At 41.5% G+C, this 23,685-nt stretch overlaps 1 protein-coding gene across 3 annotated transcripts in view; it reads right to left on the reverse strand.

Moving 5' to 3' along the window:
- DIP-zeta (Dpr-interacting protein zeta) overlaps window positions 1-23,685 on the reverse strand; it is a 307,293-nt gene that overhangs the window by 82,338 nt on the left and 201,270 nt on the right. For all 3 annotated transcript variants that reach the window (XM_065228207.1, XM_065228209.1, XM_065228208.1), the window contains exon 7: window positions 9,143-9,293. In XM_065228207.1, the coding sequence (XP_065084279.1) occupies window positions 9,143-9,293 (151 nt within the window). The remainder of the gene's footprint in view (window positions 1-9,142; window positions 9,294-23,685) is intronic.

Here is a 23,685-nt window from a genome sequence, read left to right on the forward strand (position 1 = left end):
ATATGGAATTTATAGTTTGGGATCAAATTATCATTTCCTGGTCCTCCGAATAATCCAGGTAGACCGATAAAGTAGGTCATATAATCTAAACTGTTCAGCATTTGTCTACCGCACAAGTTAGGAAAAATTTCAATTTAGGTATTGTGATACGTGTAAAATTAAAAGACCTATCTAGGCTCATCCGGGCCTCTGATAAAACGGTATTCATTCCTTGTCTTCTTCGTAACTCTAAATATCAGAATCACACAAGCTCGTGCTGTCGTATTCCATTTCGTTGCAATCTTGCTCGACATTCATTTCCCCTTCATCTTCTACACCGCTATCCATATAATATTGTGACACTTCCTCCATGTATTTCACATCCTTACTACCAAATGGTACTTCCGAACCTTCATTGTGGTATGTTAGATACGATAGCTTCGGATCGGACCATGCTAATGCCGTTGCCATCATATCTGATAAATTTGCCTCGGGAGACATTTTTCTAGCAAGGTTTGGCCTGCCAAATTTATGGCACTTGTGCATTCGCTCTCCAGCCTGTTCATCCACAAAATTCATAGTGTATGGCTGAAAAACAATAAATGATTAGTTTGATTTTTATAGCTTAGGTAGTTTACCTTACCAATTGATCGATATAATCTGCTAAATGTTTGTATTTGTGCAAAAAAGGTGGTAATGCTTTAATGAACGGGAACTCATCCAAACTACTTTTGGCAATTTGCGCCAAATTGCTGATCAGTCTCAAATTTTGCATCATATTCCTACTAACATTCAAAATATCGGCAAATATGTCAGGCTCTGAAAGCAAACGCTTTGATCTCATGATTCTGAACAAACATAGAAAAAAATCGCATGGTTCTAGGGCAATTTTTATAATGTGGCCACTTTATCGGTTTAGAGATGAACTAGCCCAAGGCTAAAAATCTCTTTAATAAAGGAAAAAAAAAAAAAACTTTATCGGTCAATACAGATTATCCGGAGAACCAGAATATGGCCTCTATACCCCAAAATATAGTTTTCATATTAAATACGATTTGATCTCTTAATTATGAACAACATAGAAAAAATTGCAAGGTTCTAGGACATTTTTTTATAATGTGACCACTTTATCGGTCGTTCCGGATCCTCCTTTAGGCCAATAGAGTTTCTCTGAGGGTGTATATGATGTCTTCACACCATATATACTAAGTACTATCAATTTCAAGTAATCTACGTTAAGTAGAGTGTAAAATTATGTCGATAGATAGTGGCATTTCCTACTTTACCGGGAACTAGGGGCCCTCTATCTGGGTACACAAAAGTCTCCGGCCAATGAGACCACCATCAATCGATTTAGCAGAATTTGAGAATATGGAGGGGAAATGTCTCAAATGTTGGCTTATGGATCTAAGATTGAGCCCATCGCTAAAAATCTGCTATTTATCAATTTTAACTAGATGAAAGCGTTATTGGGACGTTACGAATGGATATTTTTGGTTGCTATTGAAAATTTAGTCGATTGCTGAATTTATGTATGGGCCCAAATTAGGGACACTTAGGCCGACATTACCTGCATTTTCCCCATAACATGTTGACTGAAACCGTTTGGCACCCGAGATATTCAATTTAGTCGCAGTTTTGTAAATTTTTGCCCAGTGTGCATTGCTAGCACTTTTCTTTGCACACGGCCCATCATCTTTTGCACGAGCCCTGTTCACATTTGTTTGGCTACCAAATTCCATTTCCGCTTTAAATCCTTCAGGTCAATTGATGTTTCACAATTTTTTTTTCAGAATGTGCTTCACAATTGATCGGTATTCCTCAATTGGCTTTAGTTCCGGAGTATTGGCCGAATTCATCTCCTTGGGAACCACTGTGACGCCAATTTCGTTTTACCACTGTTTGGTGGAATTTGAGTAGTGGCAGCTTGCCAAGTCCGGCCAGAATAGGCAATCCACCTCATGCTGCTTCAGAAAAGGCAGTAGTCTCTCCTGTAGGCACTCCTCCTGGTAAATTTGCTGGTTCATGGTCCCAGAATTAACGGAAGGTTTGCTTTTCAGCCCTCAACTGCAGATTACTTACAAACCAGACAAGGAACATTTTGGGGAATTTCGGCTTCTTTTTCATTTTATATTTTTCCGGGCAGTCTTCCGAGCAACCGAGGCATAACATTCCTGCCCAGGAATTTATTGAAAACTGAAAAGGAGCGACGTGCTTGCTCCGGTGAATCCATGATGTAAACAAATGAACTTATCCTGACAATCAATGCCTACTGTGATTCTATACACTCTTAGCTTGATGCAGTGAAATTAATAAAAAAAAACCCGAATTTATCCACCTATGGTGTGATCAGACCCTTCTTACTTATTCAAGTTAATTTATTTTATTGTCATTATCAGTGACCAAGCCCCCCACCCCCGTGTCATCCAGTGACGCTACGCCACTGCCTGGGGGTATCCGGAATATATCCGGGTGTAGTCTATTTGGTGAGGCTACCAATCACCTTATCATCGTATTTTAATGTGATTTAATGGGTTTTAATTCAATTCATATTCAAGCAACTTCCCCGGGGTACCCGGAACATGTCCAAGTGTGTCCAATGTGGTCTGGAACACTTAACACGACTTGCATTGATCTTATTTTTGAATTCTGTAGTAATTTGATGTGTCGCATGATGGTTTTGATACGTTTTCCGTTAAATCCAGCGTGAAGGCCCATATTCACCGGATCTTATTCCGGCCATATCTCCGGAACCGGTTCACCGATTCCAAAACCGTTCAATAGGACCCCAAGACCTATCATTTGGCACCAAGTTTGTCCAAATCGGTTGAGCGGTTGCTGAGAAACGTGAGCGCATTCATTTCGTTACATACACACACACATACACACATACACACGTACACACACACACACACACACACAGACATGTTCCGATCTCGTCGAGCTGAGTCGAATGGTATATGACACTCGGCCCTCCGGGCCTCGGATCGATAGTCGGTTTTTCAAGTGATATCTATACCCTTCTTTGTAAGAAGGGTAAAACGCAAAAATGCCTTAATGGCAGCGAATTTTTCCGTGTTCAACCTTTAAGTGCTCCTCAAATCATACCCGGCAAATGAGAACGACCCAAATTTGAGTTTAGTTCACTCATAATCGCCAAAAGTGCAGGAACTCAGCGATGAGTAAATTTGTCTCATGGTTTCCTGTGGAAAACCTAAAAATTCTGCCGGAAAATGAGGAAATTGACGAAAAAAAAACTTCAGTCTCGGAGTAGTACCAATAGACTGAGTGAATCCAATCTTTACTTTTCTCAAATTCGGGAATTTTTCCCTGGAAAATCCTGGAAAAACCTGAGAAAACATGAGGCAAATTTACTCATCGCTGAGTTCCTGCACTTTATGTGATTTCTGAGCTGACTAAACTCAAATTTGGGTCGTTCTCATTCACCGTGTAGTCTGTAAATCAATGTCCTTGTACAAATAGGGATTCTCTTTGGTTTCCCTTCAAATTTTCTCCATAATACTAAATGACATTATCTTCAAAAGAAAACTCTTGGTATTTATTTTACGATCATGTTGATTTTCTCTTTTCCCTTGATTTGTTTTCCATCGATCTTGTTTTCCGTACTGAGCACCAATACTAACCGACACCAGGGAGGCCGCTTCCTCACCTGGACCCTACCTATTGACCCATCAATTCATGGACCAGGCTCCAACGGCTTTACTTCCCTTATGCCTCAGAAAATCCCGACGGCTCCGACTGGGATTGAATCCAGACCCTTTGGAGTGAGAGGCAGTCACGCTACATCACCAGCGCCGCTGATAATTTTGAGTTCTCTCTAGTTCACGGTTGTTTCATAAGAATTACTTTGGAACACAATTCTATTGAAATTCACTTAAGAATTGTGTTTGGTTTGTTCTGAATATCTGAATTTTCTTAATCGTGGTGCTTTTTCGACTGCTGGGTGGTTTGCGCTAGGGCGCAGCTAACTTTAGAACTAGAGGGAGAGGGGGGAAGGCAACATTTTGTTCACTATGGAATATTTGGCCGAATGCCAAGGGGCCCCCTAGAGACAGACTTTGAAGTGGAGGAGAGAGAGAGTTAATGAGGTGGGGGATCCAGAAGGGACCTCCTTAGATAAATAGGAGGAGGGGCGATCTGGAAAGCATCTCCATAGTACAGAGCATTTGTTTATCAAAAATGTATAACAGAGCATTTTGACAGTTGCATGCATGAGAGCGTAAACGCAATGATCGATTCTCTTCGTCGAATTTCTCTTTTGTTAATAACTTGCTAGAGGCAGGAGAATGCGAAACGCGTCATCACCGGTTAACGAAGACAAGGAGTACTCAGCCAGCTGGATATTCAGCTTCGCGCGGAAAGTGTGCCCGGATTCGGTGTCGGTTCAAACCAACGTTCGTGATCGTCCGTCGGGTAGTAACGGAATAGATTCTCCGTTTTCGATGGTGGAATACTCACTTGCTCTCATCTCATGTAACAACTCAGCTCCAGGAATGGATAGAATCAAGTTCAACTTGCTTAAAAATCTCCCAGACGTCGCGAAGAGACGCTTGTTGAACTTATTCAATCAATTTCTGAAGCACAACATTGTTCCGGATGACTGGTGGCAAGTAAGAGTTATCGCCATCTGAAAACCCGGCAAACCAGCGTCGGATTATAACTCGTACCGTCCTATCGCGGTGCTGTCCTGTATACGGAAATTGTTGGAGAAAATGATTCTTTTTCATCTAGACAAATGGGTCGAGTCGAATGATTTACTTTCAGAAACGCAATTTGGATTTCGGAGAGGCAAAGGAACGAGCGACTGAAATCCAACTGGCCTATGCGCAAAAAACAGCAAATGGATTCAGTTAAGGGGGCTTTTGATTCTGTTTGTATCGACGTCCTTTCGGATAAACTCCACGATAGTGGGCTTTCACCAATTATGAACAACTATTTGAGCAACTTGTTGTCTGAGAAATATATGAGCTTTTCTCATGGAAACTCGACAACTTCACTAGTTACATGGGTCTCCACCAGGGCTCATGTTTAAGCCCCCTTCTTTAAAGTTTTTATGTTTAAGCTATTGATGGTTGTCTTGATGAAAATTGCTCGCCAAGGCAGCTTGCAGATGATGGCGTTGTGTCCGTTATAGAGCCAAGTGCACCGGACCTGCAAGGACCATTGCAAGATACCTTAGACAATTTGTCTTCTTGGGCTATGAAGCTGGGTATCGAATTCTCTCCGGAGAAAACTGAATTGGTTGTTTTTTCTAGGAAGCATCATCCTGCACAGTTACAGCTTCAGTTAATAGGTAAAACAATAACTCAAAGTATTTCTGGTTCGTGTCTGGTTCGATTCCAATTCGTGTCTGAAACAAAAATTGCCTGAAAAGGATTAATTTTCTTCGTACAATTACCGGAACTTGATGGGGATCCCACCCGGAAGATCTGATCAGGTTGTACCGAACAACCATCCTTTCGGTTTTAGAGTACGGCAGCTTTTGCTTCCAATCCGCAGCAAAAACACACATCCTCAAACTGCAACGGATCCAATACCGTTGGCTTCGTATTGCGCTAGACTGTATGCATTCGACTCATCCCAAGTAATATTGTAAGTTTGATCAAGGTTTTAAAGCGTTCTACAAGTCCAATTCATGGTCTACAGAACCCTAATAAAACCAAAACTGTTTCTTGGGATACGATGAGCCTCGAAGTACTCGCGGGTGTTCTCCCACTGACAGATCTTTTCGCGGAACTGTCCTTCCGGTTGCTTATTCGTTGTGAAGTAATGAACCCATTGGTAACAGAAAACTTTGAGAAGCTGCTCGACAGAAATCCTCAAACAAGATTCATGAGTCTCTATTACGAGTATTCCTCAATTTCTCTCGTGTTTGCGTCCAAGACTTTTATAGTTCCTCTGTAAATTTTGATCTGACCATGTTGCAAGAAATCCGTGGAATACCAGATCATCATCGGTCGATGGTTGTTCCCTTAATTTTTGCAAACAAGAACCACCATGTCAGTAACAATAGAAGTTTTTTTTTTTCACAGATGGGTCAACTATAAACGCTTCCACTGGATTTGGAGTATTCAACGAATTTCATAGCGCCTCATATGAACTGCAAAAACCCTGTTCCGTATACGTTGCGGAACTCGCAGCCATATTTTACGCAGTAGAGCGAAGTGCCTCACTACCTTCTGACCATCAATTTCATTTTTACGGATAGTCTTAGCTCATTGGAGGCTATTTGTTCAATGAGGCCGATGAAGCACTCCTCGTATTTACTGCCTGAAAAACGATCTAAACTGAGTGCTTTATCCAACTGCTCCTATAAAGGGCGAACACGAAATTATTGCGACACCGAAAATGTCATGCCAATTTTCTTATAATGTTTAGAATCAAACCAAAATTTTAGGGTAGTTTTATACATATATTTACTTCAAAAATCAAAAGAAAAGTTAATCGATGGAGCCTTGAGTGTAAAATTGAACGCATTTTCGCTTGATGCCCTCCATCAAAGTCTTTACAGTGTCATCCGGTACCAGTTTCTCAGTTTTTTTTTCCATTTTCTTAACATGTCCTTCTCGTCTTTGACTGTCTTCTTGCTCTTCCGAAGTTCCCGCTTCATTATTGCCCAGTACTGCTCCACCGGGCGCAGCTCCAGACAGTTTGGCGGATTCATGTCCTTTGGAACAAAATGGACAGAATTGGCCTCATACCACTCCAGGACACTTTTAGAATAGTGGCATGATGCCAAATCTGGCCAAAATAGCGGAGCTTCGTCGTGCTGCTGCAAGAACGGCAAAAGGCGCTTCTCGAGGCACTCAGATTTGTAGATCTCGCCATTTACTGTGCCCTTTGTCACGAAAGGCTCACTCCTCAGTCCGCAAGAGCAGATGGCCTGTCAAATGAGATATTTGGAGGCGAACTTCGACATTTTCTTCTTCTTAAATTTGTCGTCCACATCGAACTTGCTCTTGCCGGTGAAAAACTCCAACCCCGGAATTTGCTTAAAATCGGCTTTTATATACGTTTCGTCGTCCATCACACAGCAGCCATATTTTGTCAGCATCTTCTCGTAGAGCTTCCGTGCCGAGTTTTAGCCGTCGATTGTTGCCGCTCATCGCGGTTTGGGAAGTTCTGTACCTTGTATGTATGTAGTCCAGCTCTCTTCTTTGCATTCTGGACGTAGGTCTGCGACATGCCGATCTTTTTAGCCAAATCACGGCTTGAGACGTTGGGATTTGCTTTAATCATCCGCTTCACCTTTCCCTCCGTTTTTTGTTCTCCGGTCCCGGTTTTCTTCCAGCTCCTTTGCCGTGGTCCAACGTCAACCGCTCCTGGAACCGCTTCAACACTCTGGAGACGGTTGAATCAACAATCAATACGAAACTAACGATTTTAAATTGGCTCACCACTTTAGTAGCCTATTGGTCCCAAGCAAACGATTAACGTACCCTATTCTAGTTGAAATTTTATTACTACACTATGTTTGTTTTGATTCGCTATGAAAGTTTGACAGATAACATCAGGGGTGTGTGGATTCATGCAGAACATGCAGGGGTGAGAGAAATAGCTTGGGACTGCTTGAGACCGTTGTTCTGGTACTGAGTGAGCCAAAAATAATAATGATTTTCTTCGGGACCCAGTGGTCTTAGAGTTACCTCTATGGTTGAATGGTGAATGTTCAACATTTTTCCCAACTGCCGGTGCGACAGGTCAGGAAATTCCAGGTGTTTGGAAAGAATTTGTTCTCTCAACTCACGTTGGTTCACCTCCATTTTCGTTGAATCGAAAAACACGACTTCGAGTTTGACAGCATGTTCACAATACACATCAATGAGAAAGTGTGCAAAATTTGGTTGATTTTTACCCAATGGTAAAAAAGTTATGCCCTGTTGAATGTGTCGCAATAATTTCGTGTTCGCCCTTTATATGTTTCAATGCACATTTTGTTGGTGAAATTTAAGTGGAATAGTGCGGAATACTTGCTTGTATATTGTTGTCAAAAACATCGTTACAGGATTGTAAATTAGGAGGATTTAAATATTTTGACCTATAATTTGTCGCTTTATTACCCTGGTGTCTACTGTGGATTTTTTGCTTAAATAAAGGTCCTTACTCTCCTTATTTGAGCTTCTCTGTGTGCTCATTATTCTCGTCCAAATACATTCTTGAGAATTCAACTGTGCAACTTTTGATTTTAAACAAAACCTTTTTTTTAATGGATTCACACATTTTAGGCTGGTGCTGTTCTTAAACCACGTAGACACTTTGTTGAGCCCCTCTCGAGTGTCTACGATCCATACAAATTAACGGAAATGTTAATGGATTGTTCGCGCAAGGGGAGGGAGAGGAGGGTGTCAAATCCTCTCAAAATCTGTAGAGATTATGAAGAAATTACAAGATAGGAGCAATATCAATAATTTTTAAGAAAATCATTGGGTACATTGGGTGAAGTTGATCAGTGTACCGTAAAATTTTTGATTCTTATCAATTCTTTTTCATGATATTTTTATAAGATAATTTGTTCACTCTTTTATTAAGTAGTTTTAAATAGTACTCCTTATAATTCGATCATAATCAACATTTATTCTGTCACTGAGCTCGGCTAAATCACTTATTTTACTTAATAGTGACTCGCTGAATTCTTATCTGAAATCAGATTTAATTGAAATTAACGATTTAGTACTAAACAAATGATTTGATGTGAAAATGCTTACATTTAGGCGTATTGTTTAAACTATTTTGCGATAAAATATGCAGCTCATTCGCAAACCACAACATTTTGATAAAATTTTAGCACCAAATTCTTCCTCAGCGAACACAAATTAAGTAAAAATACTGAATACTGAATATTTCATAGCAATACACCCTGAATGGTCAACTTCACCCCAGAATTGCTAAAAATATAAGCTTTGGGTTTGCATGCTTGCAATTTTTACTTAATTTTAATTCTTTTTGCATTTGCTAAGTAGTACGATAGTACTATCGGTTTAACATGTATTTGTTTTGTGTCAAATTTAAGGTTGATGAATATTCGGATTTTTCGGAAAAAGTGATCAATTTCCCCCCATTGTACGATACGTAAAAGTTAACCAATGACAGATTGCATTTCCGATATCAATATACCCGCACCACAACGAATAAATTACGTTACCTGTATTTCCTGGAGTCATGAATCATGTGTCCATCCTCCCGGGTCCAGTAGTTCAGCGACGTCGGGTGTGCCTCGGTGAAACACTCCAAGGTAATATTGAAACTGAGAGGCACTCCTACCAGTTGATGTGGGATCCAAAGCATCGGCGGAACTGATGAAGACAGATAAATGCAAACAAAACGTTAGGTCGTCAGCGTCGTGTGAGTGGGAAAGTGTGCGACCCAAATTAAGTCACGTTCATCAAATGCATCACATTCATGTCCTGGGAAGGCTTCCCACTCGCATGGTAGTCGCTGGTACCGGCTGTTGTTGATTTCAATGTCTCATTACTATGCTTTGAAGGGTTCATCCTGTACTGATGATGACGACGACTTTGTGTTTGCCAGCAATCAATGGATGGAAGGTAGAAATTAGTAGATGAGTGACTGAGTCTGCGGTGGAACCATACACGATGGTAGAAAAAGTTTACATATCATAATATATCCTCCAATTTGGTGTCAATGACGAAGCGAATCCGCCCTCGTAATAAAGAAAAAGAGTCGAGCTTCGAAAAGTCAGTCTGCGAACGGTTACATTTATTGTGCAGGGATGAATTTTTAATGCAATTCACGTATTTTATTACTTCCGAGACTGGGGGAGGTGTAGTCACTTTTGCAAGTCTGCTGGGATGCAGAGGCAATGCTGTTGGAATGTGTCGTCTAGTTCTATCGTTGAACTTGACTTTTTTTTTGCTTGTTAGAGTATGGGGTGATATCGTTCTACTGCTATAGGGAGTTGTAAAATTTGGAATGAATTGTAGCACTAGCGCTCGTAGATTTTTATTTGTACGACATCGTTTTTTTAAGTGGAAAGTTTTGAAAAATATATTATATTTGTTAAATTACAATACATAGCTTGATAAACAAAACAAATCCAACTTATAGAGTAAATATTAAATTTAATTCAGCTGACTACTTAAGCCAAAGGATTGCCACTTTGCCACTATTTATCCCTGTCACATGGTTTCAACGATTGTAATTTGCTTCAGTCCTTGTAATTATTGCCCAATCTATGGGACAGCACACAGTGCGAGAAATTTCTATGAGCGCATGGTCATTTGCCGATCTTATTTTCCATTCAACTGTCAAACCCAAAGCATATTTTTTTTCCTTGGTTTGTTTTCCGTGCTGAGCACCAATGCTACCGACGTGCCAGGAAGGCAGCTCTCACACCTGGACCCTACCTATCGACCCATCAACTCATGAACCGGGGACCAACGGCTTTACTTCCCATCCGAATGAAGGCGTGATCAGAGATGTTATGCCTCAGAACATCCCGGCGGCGCCGACTGGGATTGAACCCAGGCCTGCTGGGGTGAGAGGCAATCACGCTTACCACTACACCACCGGCGCCGCTAACCCAAAGCATATGTATTGATTGTAGTAGACAGTTGAACAATGAGTTTTTACTACTAGGCAGTATATTTATGTCTCAATTTTTATTTAATACTAGTTGGTTCGTGGACGCCGTGGCGCCCGTTGTAGCTTGTTTTGTTAGCAAATAATCGTTCCATAAACTTGCTGAAATGCTCCATAAACTACGTTGCCTTCAGATTAATTGTCCTATTCATGTTTTTATGAAATAGAGGAGCATAGTGATGATCAACCCAATAGAATTTTATTTGGAAAGCTTTGGTTAGAAGCATCTAGAGGAAGCATGCCCGTCGCTACGCTCCTCTATCTAAAAAAAAAAACATGGGCAGGACAATAAATTTGAGGGCTACGCGGTAATTGAGCAATTATTCGCTTTAAACGCTGCAAAAACCTTTTTCCAAAGGCATTGCATCGATGTTTAGGGAAATCTAATTAATTAAAGATGGAGAAAAAACTCCTACTGAGCCGTCGAACGGCAAACTTGCAATCATTACTCAACCATTTGGTGAGAAATTTCAAATGCTTTGGAAAGTTATAACTTGTACTTTTCATCAGCACCAGAACTTTTGAAATTCGTCAATAAATGTATGTGTTATGATTTTTCAAAAGTTCAGCGTCTTTTCAAGAAAACCTGCTCATCTTTACTTTTTTCATCCACGAAGCATTTTTTTGTTGTCACGCAACATTTTCAGGCCTTAAATTCTAAATATCATTTCACACAACATATAGGGGAAATGGCTCTAATGTTGGCCTATGGATCTAAGATTGGGCCCATCGCTAAAAATATGCTATATATCAATTTTATCTAGATGAACGCGTCATTGGGACGGTACTAATGGATGTTTTTGGTCGCTATTGAAAATTTAATCGTTTGCTTAATTTATGTATAGCATAGCATAGCATAGCATAGCATAGCATAGCATAGCATAGCATAGCATATGCGATTGTACAAATCGTGGGTGGCTATATAATGGTCAACTAATACGTTTTTAATCGTTTGCTTAATTTATGTATGGCCCAAATTAGGAGCATTTAGGCCGACATTACATACATTTCCCCTACAATAATTAAAAAGCGTATCTTACGAAAAATAAACGAAAATAGAATCAGAACATAATAATTTAAAATCGTGGTCCATAGCATAAAAAATATCGTCCTTGGGCATGCGGTCATCCGATGGTAGGCCAAGTCCTCGTCAGAAAGATGACTGGGGGGGGGGGGGGACAGTTACTCACCAATTTCATTGGATCATTGAAGCGTTTCATCGTAGTTCAAATGATATCATTGGCTTACATGAAGCGGATGGGATCATGCTGACCATACAAAGTGTTGCGAGACTCGAGCATCAAAAATCACGGTGGCGAAGGATTCGTTCCGGTGCGTAAACATTAAGCAACGCGAGGATCTCCGATGAATCCGTATCCCCCTACAGGATCTTTGCCACAAAAACTGCTTTAGCAGTGCATCTTATTTTCTCCAGAGTTTCAATACCCAGCAGTCTACAACGGTCTTCGTAATGTGGTACCTGGAGGGGATCTCGCCACGAACGCTCACCTAGGGCATATCTCACGAACTTTCTTTGTATTGCTGCGATTCTAACAATCCACATTGACTGATAAGGGCACCAAACTACAGCATTGGATTCAAGGATCGATCGCACCAAAGCGCAGTATAGCGAACGAAGACAGTGTGGGTCACGGAATTCGTTGGTTAATTTGAATATGAATCCACGCTGCCGATTGGCTCTAGAGATAATGTCGTTGTAATGTAATCTAAAGGTGAGCGCTGAGTCAACGATAACACCTAAATCCCGTACTGGATGAACACGCTCAAGAGGCTGGTCGGCGATGTAATAGTCATGAATAATCGGCTTCAGTTTCCTGTGGAACGATATGACGTTGCACTTATGAATGCTTAATGTAAGCATATTTGAAGTAAAACGCTGTCCAGACTGGAGAGTTATAACATGTTATAACGGTTGTCAAATAATTGCAACACAGAAACCACCATCAAGATAGCGCTATAACATGTTATAACTCTGTAGTCTGAACGTACTATAAACCATTCAGCGAAACGATCGATTAACTGTTGTAATGCGAGGTAGTCCAGAAGACTATTCACCACCATGTAAATTTGGACATCATCAGCATATAACAATCGGCAACCTGTGGGCAGTGTCTTAGATAGCTCATTTATGAATGTAGTAAACAACAGAGGACCCAAGTTACTGCCCTGAGGTACGCCTGATAAGTTGGTGAACGGGTCAGATGATTCATTTCCAATCTTCACAATTAGCTTCCGATCCGTTAGATAAGATTTGAACCAGTAGGCCAATGATGATGAAACACCGAGACGTTCAAGTAAGATCCCATGGTCAACACGATCAAATGGAGATTTAAGGTCGGTATACACAGCGTTAACTTGTTTGCCATTGTCCAACGAGCGCAAGCAGAAAGAAGTAAACTGAATGCGGTTCGTAGATGCAGATCTCTTGGGATAAAAACTGTAATTCTTACAGGAACCAAACAGTATATCATTGATGATGATCTCAAAAATCTTCGAGCTAGCGCACAATGATGTTGCGTTTGTTTCCTTTTTGGGGACTGGGAACATAACGGATGCCTTCCAGCTGGAGGGAAATCGGTGCTCTCGCATAGAAGCATTAAACAGTACTGTTAAAGGATGAATCAGAGCGTCTCAGCTCTCTTTTCAAAATGCATGAAGGGATACCATCATGGTTAGGTGATGTGGAGTATTTCAGTTTGTCGATGGCAGATTTAATATGCTGGGGAGTAATCCGGAAATTTTCTAGAGGGCAAACTTCGCTAGGTGTGTCTCTGCATGCATTTTCGACTTGAGCTGAAGACGATGGTGAACAATTGAAAGGACTCTTAAAATTTTTTGCGAACAGATTGCATTTACCAAATGCAGTACTAGCGAGATCGTCACCCAAAGACTGGGAGTTTACGAAATTCCAAAAACTCTTTGGGTTTCTCTGCAATTTATCTTGTATACGCAGGGTGTAGCGTTTGTACAAGAGGCAAATATATGTTGGATATTTATTACTTGTTATAATGGACAACGAGAACTACAGTATTTTCGAAGTGCTTTCGATCTCAACTGCTTTAAATGTCGCAGGTGTGCATTTCCCTAAGCCAGCTTAGGACGAGGTCTACGCAGGGGAACATGATAGGTAATACTGTCATGCATAATATGTGTGAAACAGTCAACAGCGGAATCAATTCTCCAGTGGTATCCAAGTGCAACCAGTCCATGCAGTAAAGTGCTTCTAGCAATCCTTCAATATCTGCTCTACAGAAGTCATAGCTAGGATCATCTGGAAAATCTTCATAAGGTAAACCCCTAGAAACGTTGATTTAGACTTTTAGTAGGGGGTGATTAGCATCGAAAATTGATAAAGGTTCCGCAGTCGAAGATAACGTACATCTTTCCAGTGTCCAGTGCTGGATCCAAAAAGCGACCATTTTGATTTTCGATTGTCTTAATTTGTGTTAGGTTATGCAGACTGAAGCCGTCAAGTTATGCAGCACACGCGAGTGAACGTCTACTGTTGGATGACCATTTCTTGAAGCGTTCCAAACTAAGCCTGACTGGTTATAATCACCATAAAGAAGTGGGTGATCGTTTGCTCCAACGCGCATAAAAATAGCTTCAAGCGATTCGATATGTTTTGTAATGTAGGTCAGATCATTCTAGCAATCAGGCGGAAGGTAGATAACTCCAATGCTAATGAAACAGTTAGGTAATTTCAGCTTCACCCAAATCTGTTCAAGCGAAGCATCAACAATTTAAGTTGGATGATATTGCAATCAGCACTCCACCACGACGAGATTTTTAGTTATTCATTTGACTGCGGTCGTTTCTGAAGACAGTGTAGGAGTTTCCAAATAAAGGCTGACTATAAGTAAATTTATATGTTATTTTGGTACATGTAATTCGTGATTAAATAAATTTAAAAAGTCCATTAATGGCTGCTTTACAATACTTTCATTAAAACTTTAAAACTACAGCATTAGATGGTTACATGGTTCCTCTTGATGGAGCCCATCAGCACCCGCATAGTGGAAACGGACACGGAATCAGCGCATTTCTACCATTATGCCCGCATTGGCTGGATGTCCTTGACTGTCCCGCCGCTTGGTCAAAGTCACTGCTTTGGAATTGCCCAGTATTTTTCGATTGGTTGAACGTCCGGGCAATTCGGATGATTCATTAGCTTGGGGACAAAATCGATTTTGTTGGCAGCATACCACTCCAGAACCACCTTGAAGTAGTGGCAGTTGGTCAAATCGGGCCAAAAGATGACTGCCCCTATGCTTGCGGATGAACGGCAATACACGCTCTTTCAGGCATTCTTCGTTGTAAACTTGGGATGTCATCGTCGAGGATGTGATGAATGGTTCCGTTTTCAAGCCACAGCTGCAAATCGCTTGCCAAATCATTGCCTTCTTCGCGAACTTGTTGGCAAACACGAAATTGAATCTTCCCGGCACATCCCCACGTCCATTCGCGATGTAAAACTTTTGACCGGGAAGCTGCTTAAAATCGAGTTTCGTCGAAACACGGTCGTTCAATATATTTACATATATTCGGCACCGTTTTAAAGTTGGCCGTTGTACCTTCTGGCCACATCTCGGATCGAAAGACCGGGGTGGGTTTTTACGCACCTCAACACCTTGCTGTGCAGCTGACGATCCCTGGTTTCAGTTTTTTCGTAGGCCCGCTGATTCCTTTCCACACCCAGGGTTTCCTTGTAGGTTTTGAGCACTCAACAAACTGTTGTTTTCGGCATCTTCAGCACTTTAGCCACGGACCACTCCGGATTTGCCATGTGTTTGTGCACAATATTTTCTTCTTGCGAGTTCCATTTGACGTTATTTCTGAACGCGATCGACTACACGCAAACCAAAAATCTATTACAATGAATGTTAGTTCCGTTTCCTATCATCCTCTGTTCATGAACATCGCAACGAATGTTAGAAATTGACCATGCAGGCGATGTAATGGTTTTTTGTCTTTTTTATTTCGTGTTCCAACTACGCTTTCGACTATACCAGTAAGCTTGTAGAACGACGTACATTGTAGAACATTGTAGAACGACGCACACACTTGTCTCGAATCTCTCCAGCAGAAAAAGCATACGAAGTCGAGCATTTTTATTTCGGGTTCAATCTACGCTTTCGACTATACCCAGTAAGCTTGTAGAACGACGCACATTGTAGAACATTGTAGAATGACGCACACACTTATCTTGAATCTCTCCAGCAGGAAAAGCATGCGAGAAAATGAGCGCTTCATGTTTGTTTTTAGGCTGCCCATATTCAGAAGCATGAAGAGAGCAGTGGAGAAATCACAGGTCTGATAGTCGCAACGTCCGTGGTTCGAGTCCAGGCGGCGGCAACCTATTTTTTCGACATAATTAATTTCACTCACTAATACACTCCAAATTTTTCGGTCTCCAATTTTCTTACATCGGACCGCAGCTAGGTATATCGCATCCTCGGTTCATGCGGTCTCTACTTACATCCTCTGATGATGAATCCCACATAATTGTAAGCGAATCTTACATCCACCGGTTGGGTGTACTTTGATCAAACTTGCACCAGTTGTTCCCTATAGAAGTGTAAACAAACCGCTGTTAAAGATTTTCCATTCCCAACACTAGAGGCGTGCGAGGGGCGTACCAATTTATTTTTAGTCAGCCTTTAGTTGTGACGGAAAGATTTGGTCGTTTAGCCACGTTTCAGTGAACAAATGTGACTCAAAAGCAGCTAGAAAAACGTCATCAATTTTCGTTCGTAAACCTCGTGGTTATATAATTGCTGATGTTTGGTTTGTGTTGTTGTGTTTGTGTGTGTGTGTGTGTGTGTGTTTGTGTGTGTGTGTGTGTGTGTGTGTGTGTGTGTGTGTGTGTGTATGTATGTATGTGTGTGTGTGTGTGTGTGTGTGTGTGTGTAAGTGTGTGTAAGTGTGTGTGTGTGTGTGTGTGTGTGTGTGTGTGTGTGTGTGTGTGTGTGTGTGTGTGTGTGTGTGTGTGTGTGTGTGTAAGTGTGTGTAAGTGTGTGTGTGTGTGTGTGTGTGTGTGTGTGAGTGTGTGTGTGTGTGTGTGTGTGTGTGTGTGTGTGTGTGTATGTGTGTGTGTGTGTGTGTGTGTGTGTGTGTGTGTGTGTGTGTGTGTGTGTGTGTGTGTGTGTGTGTGTGTGTGTGTGTGTGTGTGTGTGTGAGAGAGAGAGAGAGAGAGTGTGAGTGTATGTGTTTCTATTTTTTTTGTATATTTGTTCTCTAATAATTTTATAATGGATCATGGTCAAAACCTCAGCATCTTCAATGATCCATTACAAAGCAGAAATTACATTGATAAGATTAAGTACATGTTTTAGAAATAGTGAATTTTTTAAATCATAAATCATATTCCAATACTCCTTTTTCCTCTCTCCACCCATATAATTGTCATCGACTAACCTCTAGAAGACCGCAAAGACTTGAATAATGTAAAAAGCAAAGGATAGCTTGGCTCTGTATAGTTTATTCGATTGAGCTTGTACAAAGAAAGAAATAACAAATCGCTCTTGGTCGCTTGAAATACTTATTCATATTTTAGATGGACAAAAAAGTGAATTCAGAGATGGACGCCTATGATTTTTCACATTTATATCGCTATAAAGCAACTGTAAACTCTAGAGGGAATTTACTTCTAACCAGTTCGTTTTTTTGCTAACCTGGTTTAAATGTTTACATTTAACTATTTTAAAGATAAATCGTTAAGCTGAAACATTTGCGCGCGATTGAAATGACGTGTTTTGATTTTGCTAAAAAAAAAGTCTGTGTGTTTTTATGGTTTTTATCAATTTGAACGATTAAAAAAAAAACTCTAAAATTGATGGTGTAAAAAAAAAGATCTTATTCCGGATTTGTATCTGAAGGACGAAAAGTGGAAGAGGCTGATAGGCAAACAGAAGGTCATCAAGATGGAGTGAATCAAGCGGGCCGCCATCCGGGAAGTTGAAGCATTTGAGTAAGGGTTGGTCGCCGGTAAGGGCCAGTAAGTGCTGCCAGCAGATGAATCAACAGGTATTCGTAACAAAATTTGTAAGAAATGTCCATTCAAATCGATTTAATACAGTTGAACAAATTTCAAAACTATATACGTGCCAGATTTGGAAATAATATTTTTGAATCTGGAAGTGTGTTTATGATACCATTATCCATTTGATAAAGGTAGAGTGAACATGCGGGGCATATTGTAAGTAAAAGTGACCTCGGAGTGGTCGTGAATTACCAGGCATTCTGAAATGGGTCACTGGAGCTGCAATAGAGCTAACACCTTCTAACTCCCGGGCTAAACCTGCTTTAATTTAAGGAAATAAAAAGTAGTTTTCTTCCATAATAACACTGCCGGACAGTGGGGGTTAGATTGTACACACACACACACACACACACACACACACACACACACACACACACACACACACACACACACACACACACACACACACACACACACACAAACACAAATCGTTAAGGTTCAATTTACTTCGATGCATTTTTTAAAAATTCAAAGTCAGTTTTTTTCGACGCATTATTTTAGATTGCAAAAAACTCGCGTCATTTTGTGTAAAATATCAAAAGGAATCGAATAGTGCGAGCTTTTTGCAATCTGAAATAATGCGTTGGAAAAAACTGCTTTTGAAATTTTCCAAAAAGCATCAAAGTAAATTGAACCTTAAGCTGAAACATTTGTAGAGGTAAGAGGTGTAACCTATCAAATATGTTACATTATTTTTGTAAATAGTTTCTTTTGGTTTTTACCGAGTAGCTTAGTTAAAATGAAAATTGAATTGAACTGATTAAAACAAAATTAAATTTGAAATCGAATTCCACGAAAATATCCACTTCCTGAACATCCCTATTCCCACCCTTAATGCACCTTCCGTCAAAAGTTACCACAAGGCACAGCCACAGTTGACTACCACGATTATCGTCGGTGTGGTAGACGATCAACACCATCACACCGAGGCCGATAAAACGGTCTGTCACCGTGGGATGAGACTCTAATAGGTGAACGAAGAACACCGTTGCTAGTCGCAGTCGCACGTAGTGCTAAAAGTTATTATTTTTTTATACTCTTTTTTTTTTTTTATTAATTACTTTATTTGTACAGGCTCAATCGAATAAACTTTACAGAGCCGAGTTATCATTTTCGTTATACATTATTGATGTCTTATATTATATATAAGTTAAAGGAGCTGGACCGGATACTCGCGGTTGTCTCGAGGTTAGTGGAGATTTACAATTTTTTTGGATGGGAAAAGGGAGAGGGAGGTTTGAAATGAGGTTTTCGATACAAATATTTAATTAATCCTAAAACATGAACTAATTTCTATTCATCTTGAAAACAAACATTAAAAAAAAAAACTACACGCACAATACACAAACTAAACACAAGGTTAATAAAACTTACAATCTAAGGTTAGTATTCTTAAAGTAAACATATATGAGTTTCATAAACTCCAGATCACGTCTAGCCAAAATATCCCGAACTGGAACATTAGGTTGTCTACCTCGAGCCCGAAGGGAATCGCACAGCTCAGATCTGACTCCACGATGCTCAGCACAAGACCAAAGGATGTGATCGGCGTCTTGGTAACCTTGTCCACATTCACAGAGATTGCTGTCTCCCAGCCCAACACGGAACAAGTGAGCGTTTAACGAATAGTGATTGGACATGAGGCGAGACATCATACGAATGAAGTCTCGACCCACATCCAACCCCTTGAACCAAGGACTCTTCGACACCTTAGGGATGATCGAATATAGCCATCGTCCCAAACTCCCTTCACTCCACTTATTCTGCCAGCTGACGAGTGACTGTTGACGATAAATGAAGAAAAATTCGTTGTAGGCGATTTGTCGATCGTAAATATCGCCTTCCATAGCGCCCACCTTAGCAAGTGAGTCCGCCATCTCATTGCCCGGAATCGAGCAATGAGATGGGACCCATGCAAAGGTGATGACAAAAGATCTTAAAGATAAAGCACTTAAAAGCTCTCGTATTTTCATGAGAAAATACGAGGAGTGCTTTACCGGCCTCATAGAGCGAATAGCCTCGACAGAACTGAGACTATCCGTAAAAATAAAATAATGATCTGGTGCAAGTGAGGCGATCGTTTCTAGCGTATAATGTATTGCCGCCAGCTCAGCAACATATACGGAACAAGGAGCTTGAAGCATTCGAGAGGCGCTATGAAATTCGTTAAAAATACCAAAACCAGCGGACGACTCTATTAGTGATCCATCTGTGAAGAACGATCTTGCGGAATCAACTTGGCCAAACTTTGCAGCGTAAATTGACGGAACAATCATGGAACGATGATGTTCTGGGATCCCACGAATCTCCCGCGTCATAGATAAATCAAAACTAACTGAATTGCCGAAGTCAGAGAAGCATACACGATGAGGATTATGCTGTGAAGGGCTGACATCCTGTGTTATGTACACGTAGTACAATGTCATAAAACGAGTTTGAGGGTTTAGCTCAAGAAGCTTCTCAAAGTTTGCAATCACCAGTGGGTTCATAATTTCACAACGGGTGAGGAGCCTGAGGGATAATTCCGAAAACCGATCAGATAGTGGCAACATGCCCGCTAACACTTCGAGACTCATCGTATGAGTCGAGTGCATGCATCCTAACGCGATACGAAGACAGCGATACTGGATCCGTTCCAGTTTGATGATGTGCGTTTTAGCCGCCGACTGGAAGCAAAAACTACCGTACTCTAAAACCGATAAAATCGTTGTCCGGTACAACGTCAGAAGATCTTGTGGATGGGCTCCCCACCACGTTCCGGTAATTGTTCGAAGAAAATTGATCCTTTGTTGGCATTTTCGTCTCAGATACTCAATGTGGGATCTCCAGGTGCATTTGGAATCGAACCAGACCCCAAGATATTTGAAAGACATGGAATGAGTGATCGGCCTACCCAAAAGTTGAAGCTTCGGTTGTGCTGGGCTATGCTTCCTAGAAAAAACGACCAACTCAGTTTTCTCCGTGGAGAATTCGATACCTAGCTGAATAGCCCAAGTAGACAAATTGTCTAAGGTATCCTGTAAGGGTCCTTGCAGGTCGGCCTCTCTGGGCCCTGTCATAGACACAACTCCGTCATCTGCAAGTTGTCTCAGCGTGCAGTTGTCACTTAGACAATTGTCAATTTCTCTGACGTAGAAATTATACAAAAGGGGGCTTAAACATGAGCCCTGGGGGAGGCCCATGTAACTAAATCGAGAAGCTGTAGAGTTTCCATGAGAAAAGCTCATATGTTTCTCTGACAGCAAATTGTACAAAAAGTTATTAATTAATGGAGAAAGGCCACATGCGTGGAGTTTGTCTGAAAGAACCTCAACCGATACTGAATCAAAAGCCCCCTTAATATCCAAGAACACAGAAGCCATTTGCTCTTTTTTAGCAAAAGCCAACTGAATTTCGGTGGAAAGCAACGCGAGACAGTCGTTCGTTCCCTTGCCCCTACGGAAACCAAATTGAGTATCTGAGAGTAGGTGGTTCGTCTCAACCCATTTGTCCAAGCGAAAAAGGATCATTTTCTCCAACAATTTTCGAATGCACGATAACATCGCGATGGGACGATACGAGTTATGATCTGAAGCCGGTTTTCCAGGCTTTTTAATGGCTATAACTCTCACTTGCCTCCAATCATCCGGAACAATATTGAGCTCTAGGAACTGACAAAACAAGTTCAACATGCGCCTCTTAGCGACGTCTGGGAGGTTCTTCAACAAGTCGAACTTGATTCTATCAGCCCCCGGAGCCGAATTGCCACACGAAAGGAGCGCGAGTGAGAGCTCCAGCATTGAAAAAGGCTGGCTGATCTCGTCTACCGAATTCGTCGTTTCGCGAGGAATCATCCGTGCCGGCACGGAATCAGGACATACTTTTCGTGCGAACTTGAGAATCCAACGATCTGAGTACTCCTCGCTCTCGTTGTTTGAAGACCGGTTACGCATCCTTCGCGCCGCATTCCACAGCGTATTCATCGACGTTTCGCGCGATAATCCGTCCACGAATTGCCGCCAGTATCCGCGTTTCTTGGCTTTGATGAGGCTTTTGAGTTCGCGTTCAAGAGTCGAGTACGCTTCGAAATACACGGGTGTTCCACGTTTCCGGAAAAGCTTAAACACGTCGGACTTTTTACGATAAACCTCTGTGCATTGGTGGTCCCACCAAGGGGAAGGAGGTTTCCTACGCAAAGACGTTCCAGGAACCGACCGAGTTTGAGCTCGAAGCGCGCTGTCCAAGATCAGATTGGAGAGGAAGTTATATTCCTCCAACGGTGGAAGCCCTTCTACCGACGACACGGCTTCCTCTATCGCGGTCTTGAACGTTGTCCAATCGATATTACGGGTGAGGTCGTACGCGACGTTAACGGATTCCGACGGATTGAACCAACTGGCAATCGAAATTTTGATCGGCAAGTGATCACTACCGTGGGGATCTTGGATCACATTCCACGTGCAATCCAACGATAATGAGTTAGAGCAAAGTGTGAGGTCTAATTTACTTCCATTCGAGGATGGTCCAGCCAAACGTGTTACTTCTCCATTGTTAAGTATTGTCATATTGAAGTTATCACAGAGGTCATATATAAAAGTAGAACGGTTGTCATCATACAGTTCCCCCCAGCCTGTACCGTGGGAATTGAAATCTCCCATGATCAACCGTGGAGCAGGAAGTACCGAACATATATCTGAAAGTTGTTTGCGATTAACAACGGCTCTAGGAGGAATATAAACAGAAGCAATACAAAGGCTCTTACCTTTAATAATAGCCTGACATGCAACAACTTCAATACCTGGAAATTGTGGAAGATTCACTCTATAGAAGGAATGGCACTTTTTGATCCCCAAAAGTACCCCTCCTCCACGCGAATCCTCACGATCCAGTCGAATAATGTTAAAATCATAAAAAGGAAGATCAATATCTGAAGAGAGCCAAGTTTCACAAAGAGCAAATGCATCACAATCATTATTGTGAACTAAAAACTTAAAAGAGTCTAATTTAGGAATAAGACTTCGACAATTCCACTGTAGAATAGTGATCAAATCCCCGACATCGTTTGGAAAATTATCCATCGAAGGAAATGATTGCTGCAAGGAGGGGCCATTTCAACGTCAATTGCTTTAAGAGGGTCTTCACAGTAGGAAGCATTGCCAGAACAATGCTTTTCAGAGGATCAGAAATATTCAGGTACTTGAGGATATCGTCCACAATTTTATCAAATGAGAACAACCCAGATGAAGAAGGGGCTTCTGTTCTTAAAAATGGGACATCAGGGGTTTTGGATGTCCCCGGGAGAGGTGGAAAATCCTGGGTATAGTCAGTTCTTCTGAATCCAGGAGGAGTAGAAACTTCCTTTTTTCCACCACTCCTTGATTTGGGCAAGCTGATTTGAGGTTCTTCATTCTCAACTTTCCGCGAACGGATGCGTTTTCGTTTCCGTGCTGAAAAAAGGAAAGAAGTTCCCTCCTCAGCCAAGTCAGAGTCAGTCTCGTCATCTGACAAAAGAGAAAAGGGATTTTTGTCGTTGGTCGATGGCGTGGCCGTCTTAAGCATTTCTGCAAAAGACTGCCGGGAACGTTCCTTAAGTGAGCGTTGTAATTTCTCCCCGCGTTGTTTGTACACCGGGCATGACGAGATACCATGAGGAGTTCCCTTACAGTACACGCATTTTGGTGCAGTGACTGTGCAGGCGCCATCCTCGTGCTTCTCCCCGCATTTGGAACAGCGTGCCTTGCTGCCACAGTGGGACGCCGTATGTCCCAACTGCTTACAGTTTTGGCAGTTCATGACCCGGGGAACGAACAAGCGCACAGGTAGTCGAAGTTTTCCCAGCTCGATGTAGTGAGGAAGGGCTGAACCAGAAAAGGTCACACGGAACGAGTCTGTGGGGGTAAAACTCTTTTTACCCTCGCTGACAGATACTGAGCCCAGTTTTTGGACATCCAGTATCTTCACCGGGGGAAGCAAACGGTTCTTGAAACGGCCAACCGCCTGCTTCTCCAAGATCTCGGGGGTCAGACTCGCTTCGGTGACCACAC

This window comes from Ochlerotatus camptorhynchus, unplaced genomic scaffold (genome assembly GCF_037179485.1).
Source record: "Ochlerotatus camptorhynchus isolate MF236.1 unplaced genomic scaffold, CSIRO-AGI_Acam_v1.1 ptg000284l, whole genome shotgun sequence".
NCBI classification, from domain to species: Eukaryota; Metazoa; Arthropoda; class Insecta; order Diptera; family Culicidae; genus Ochlerotatus; species Ochlerotatus camptorhynchus.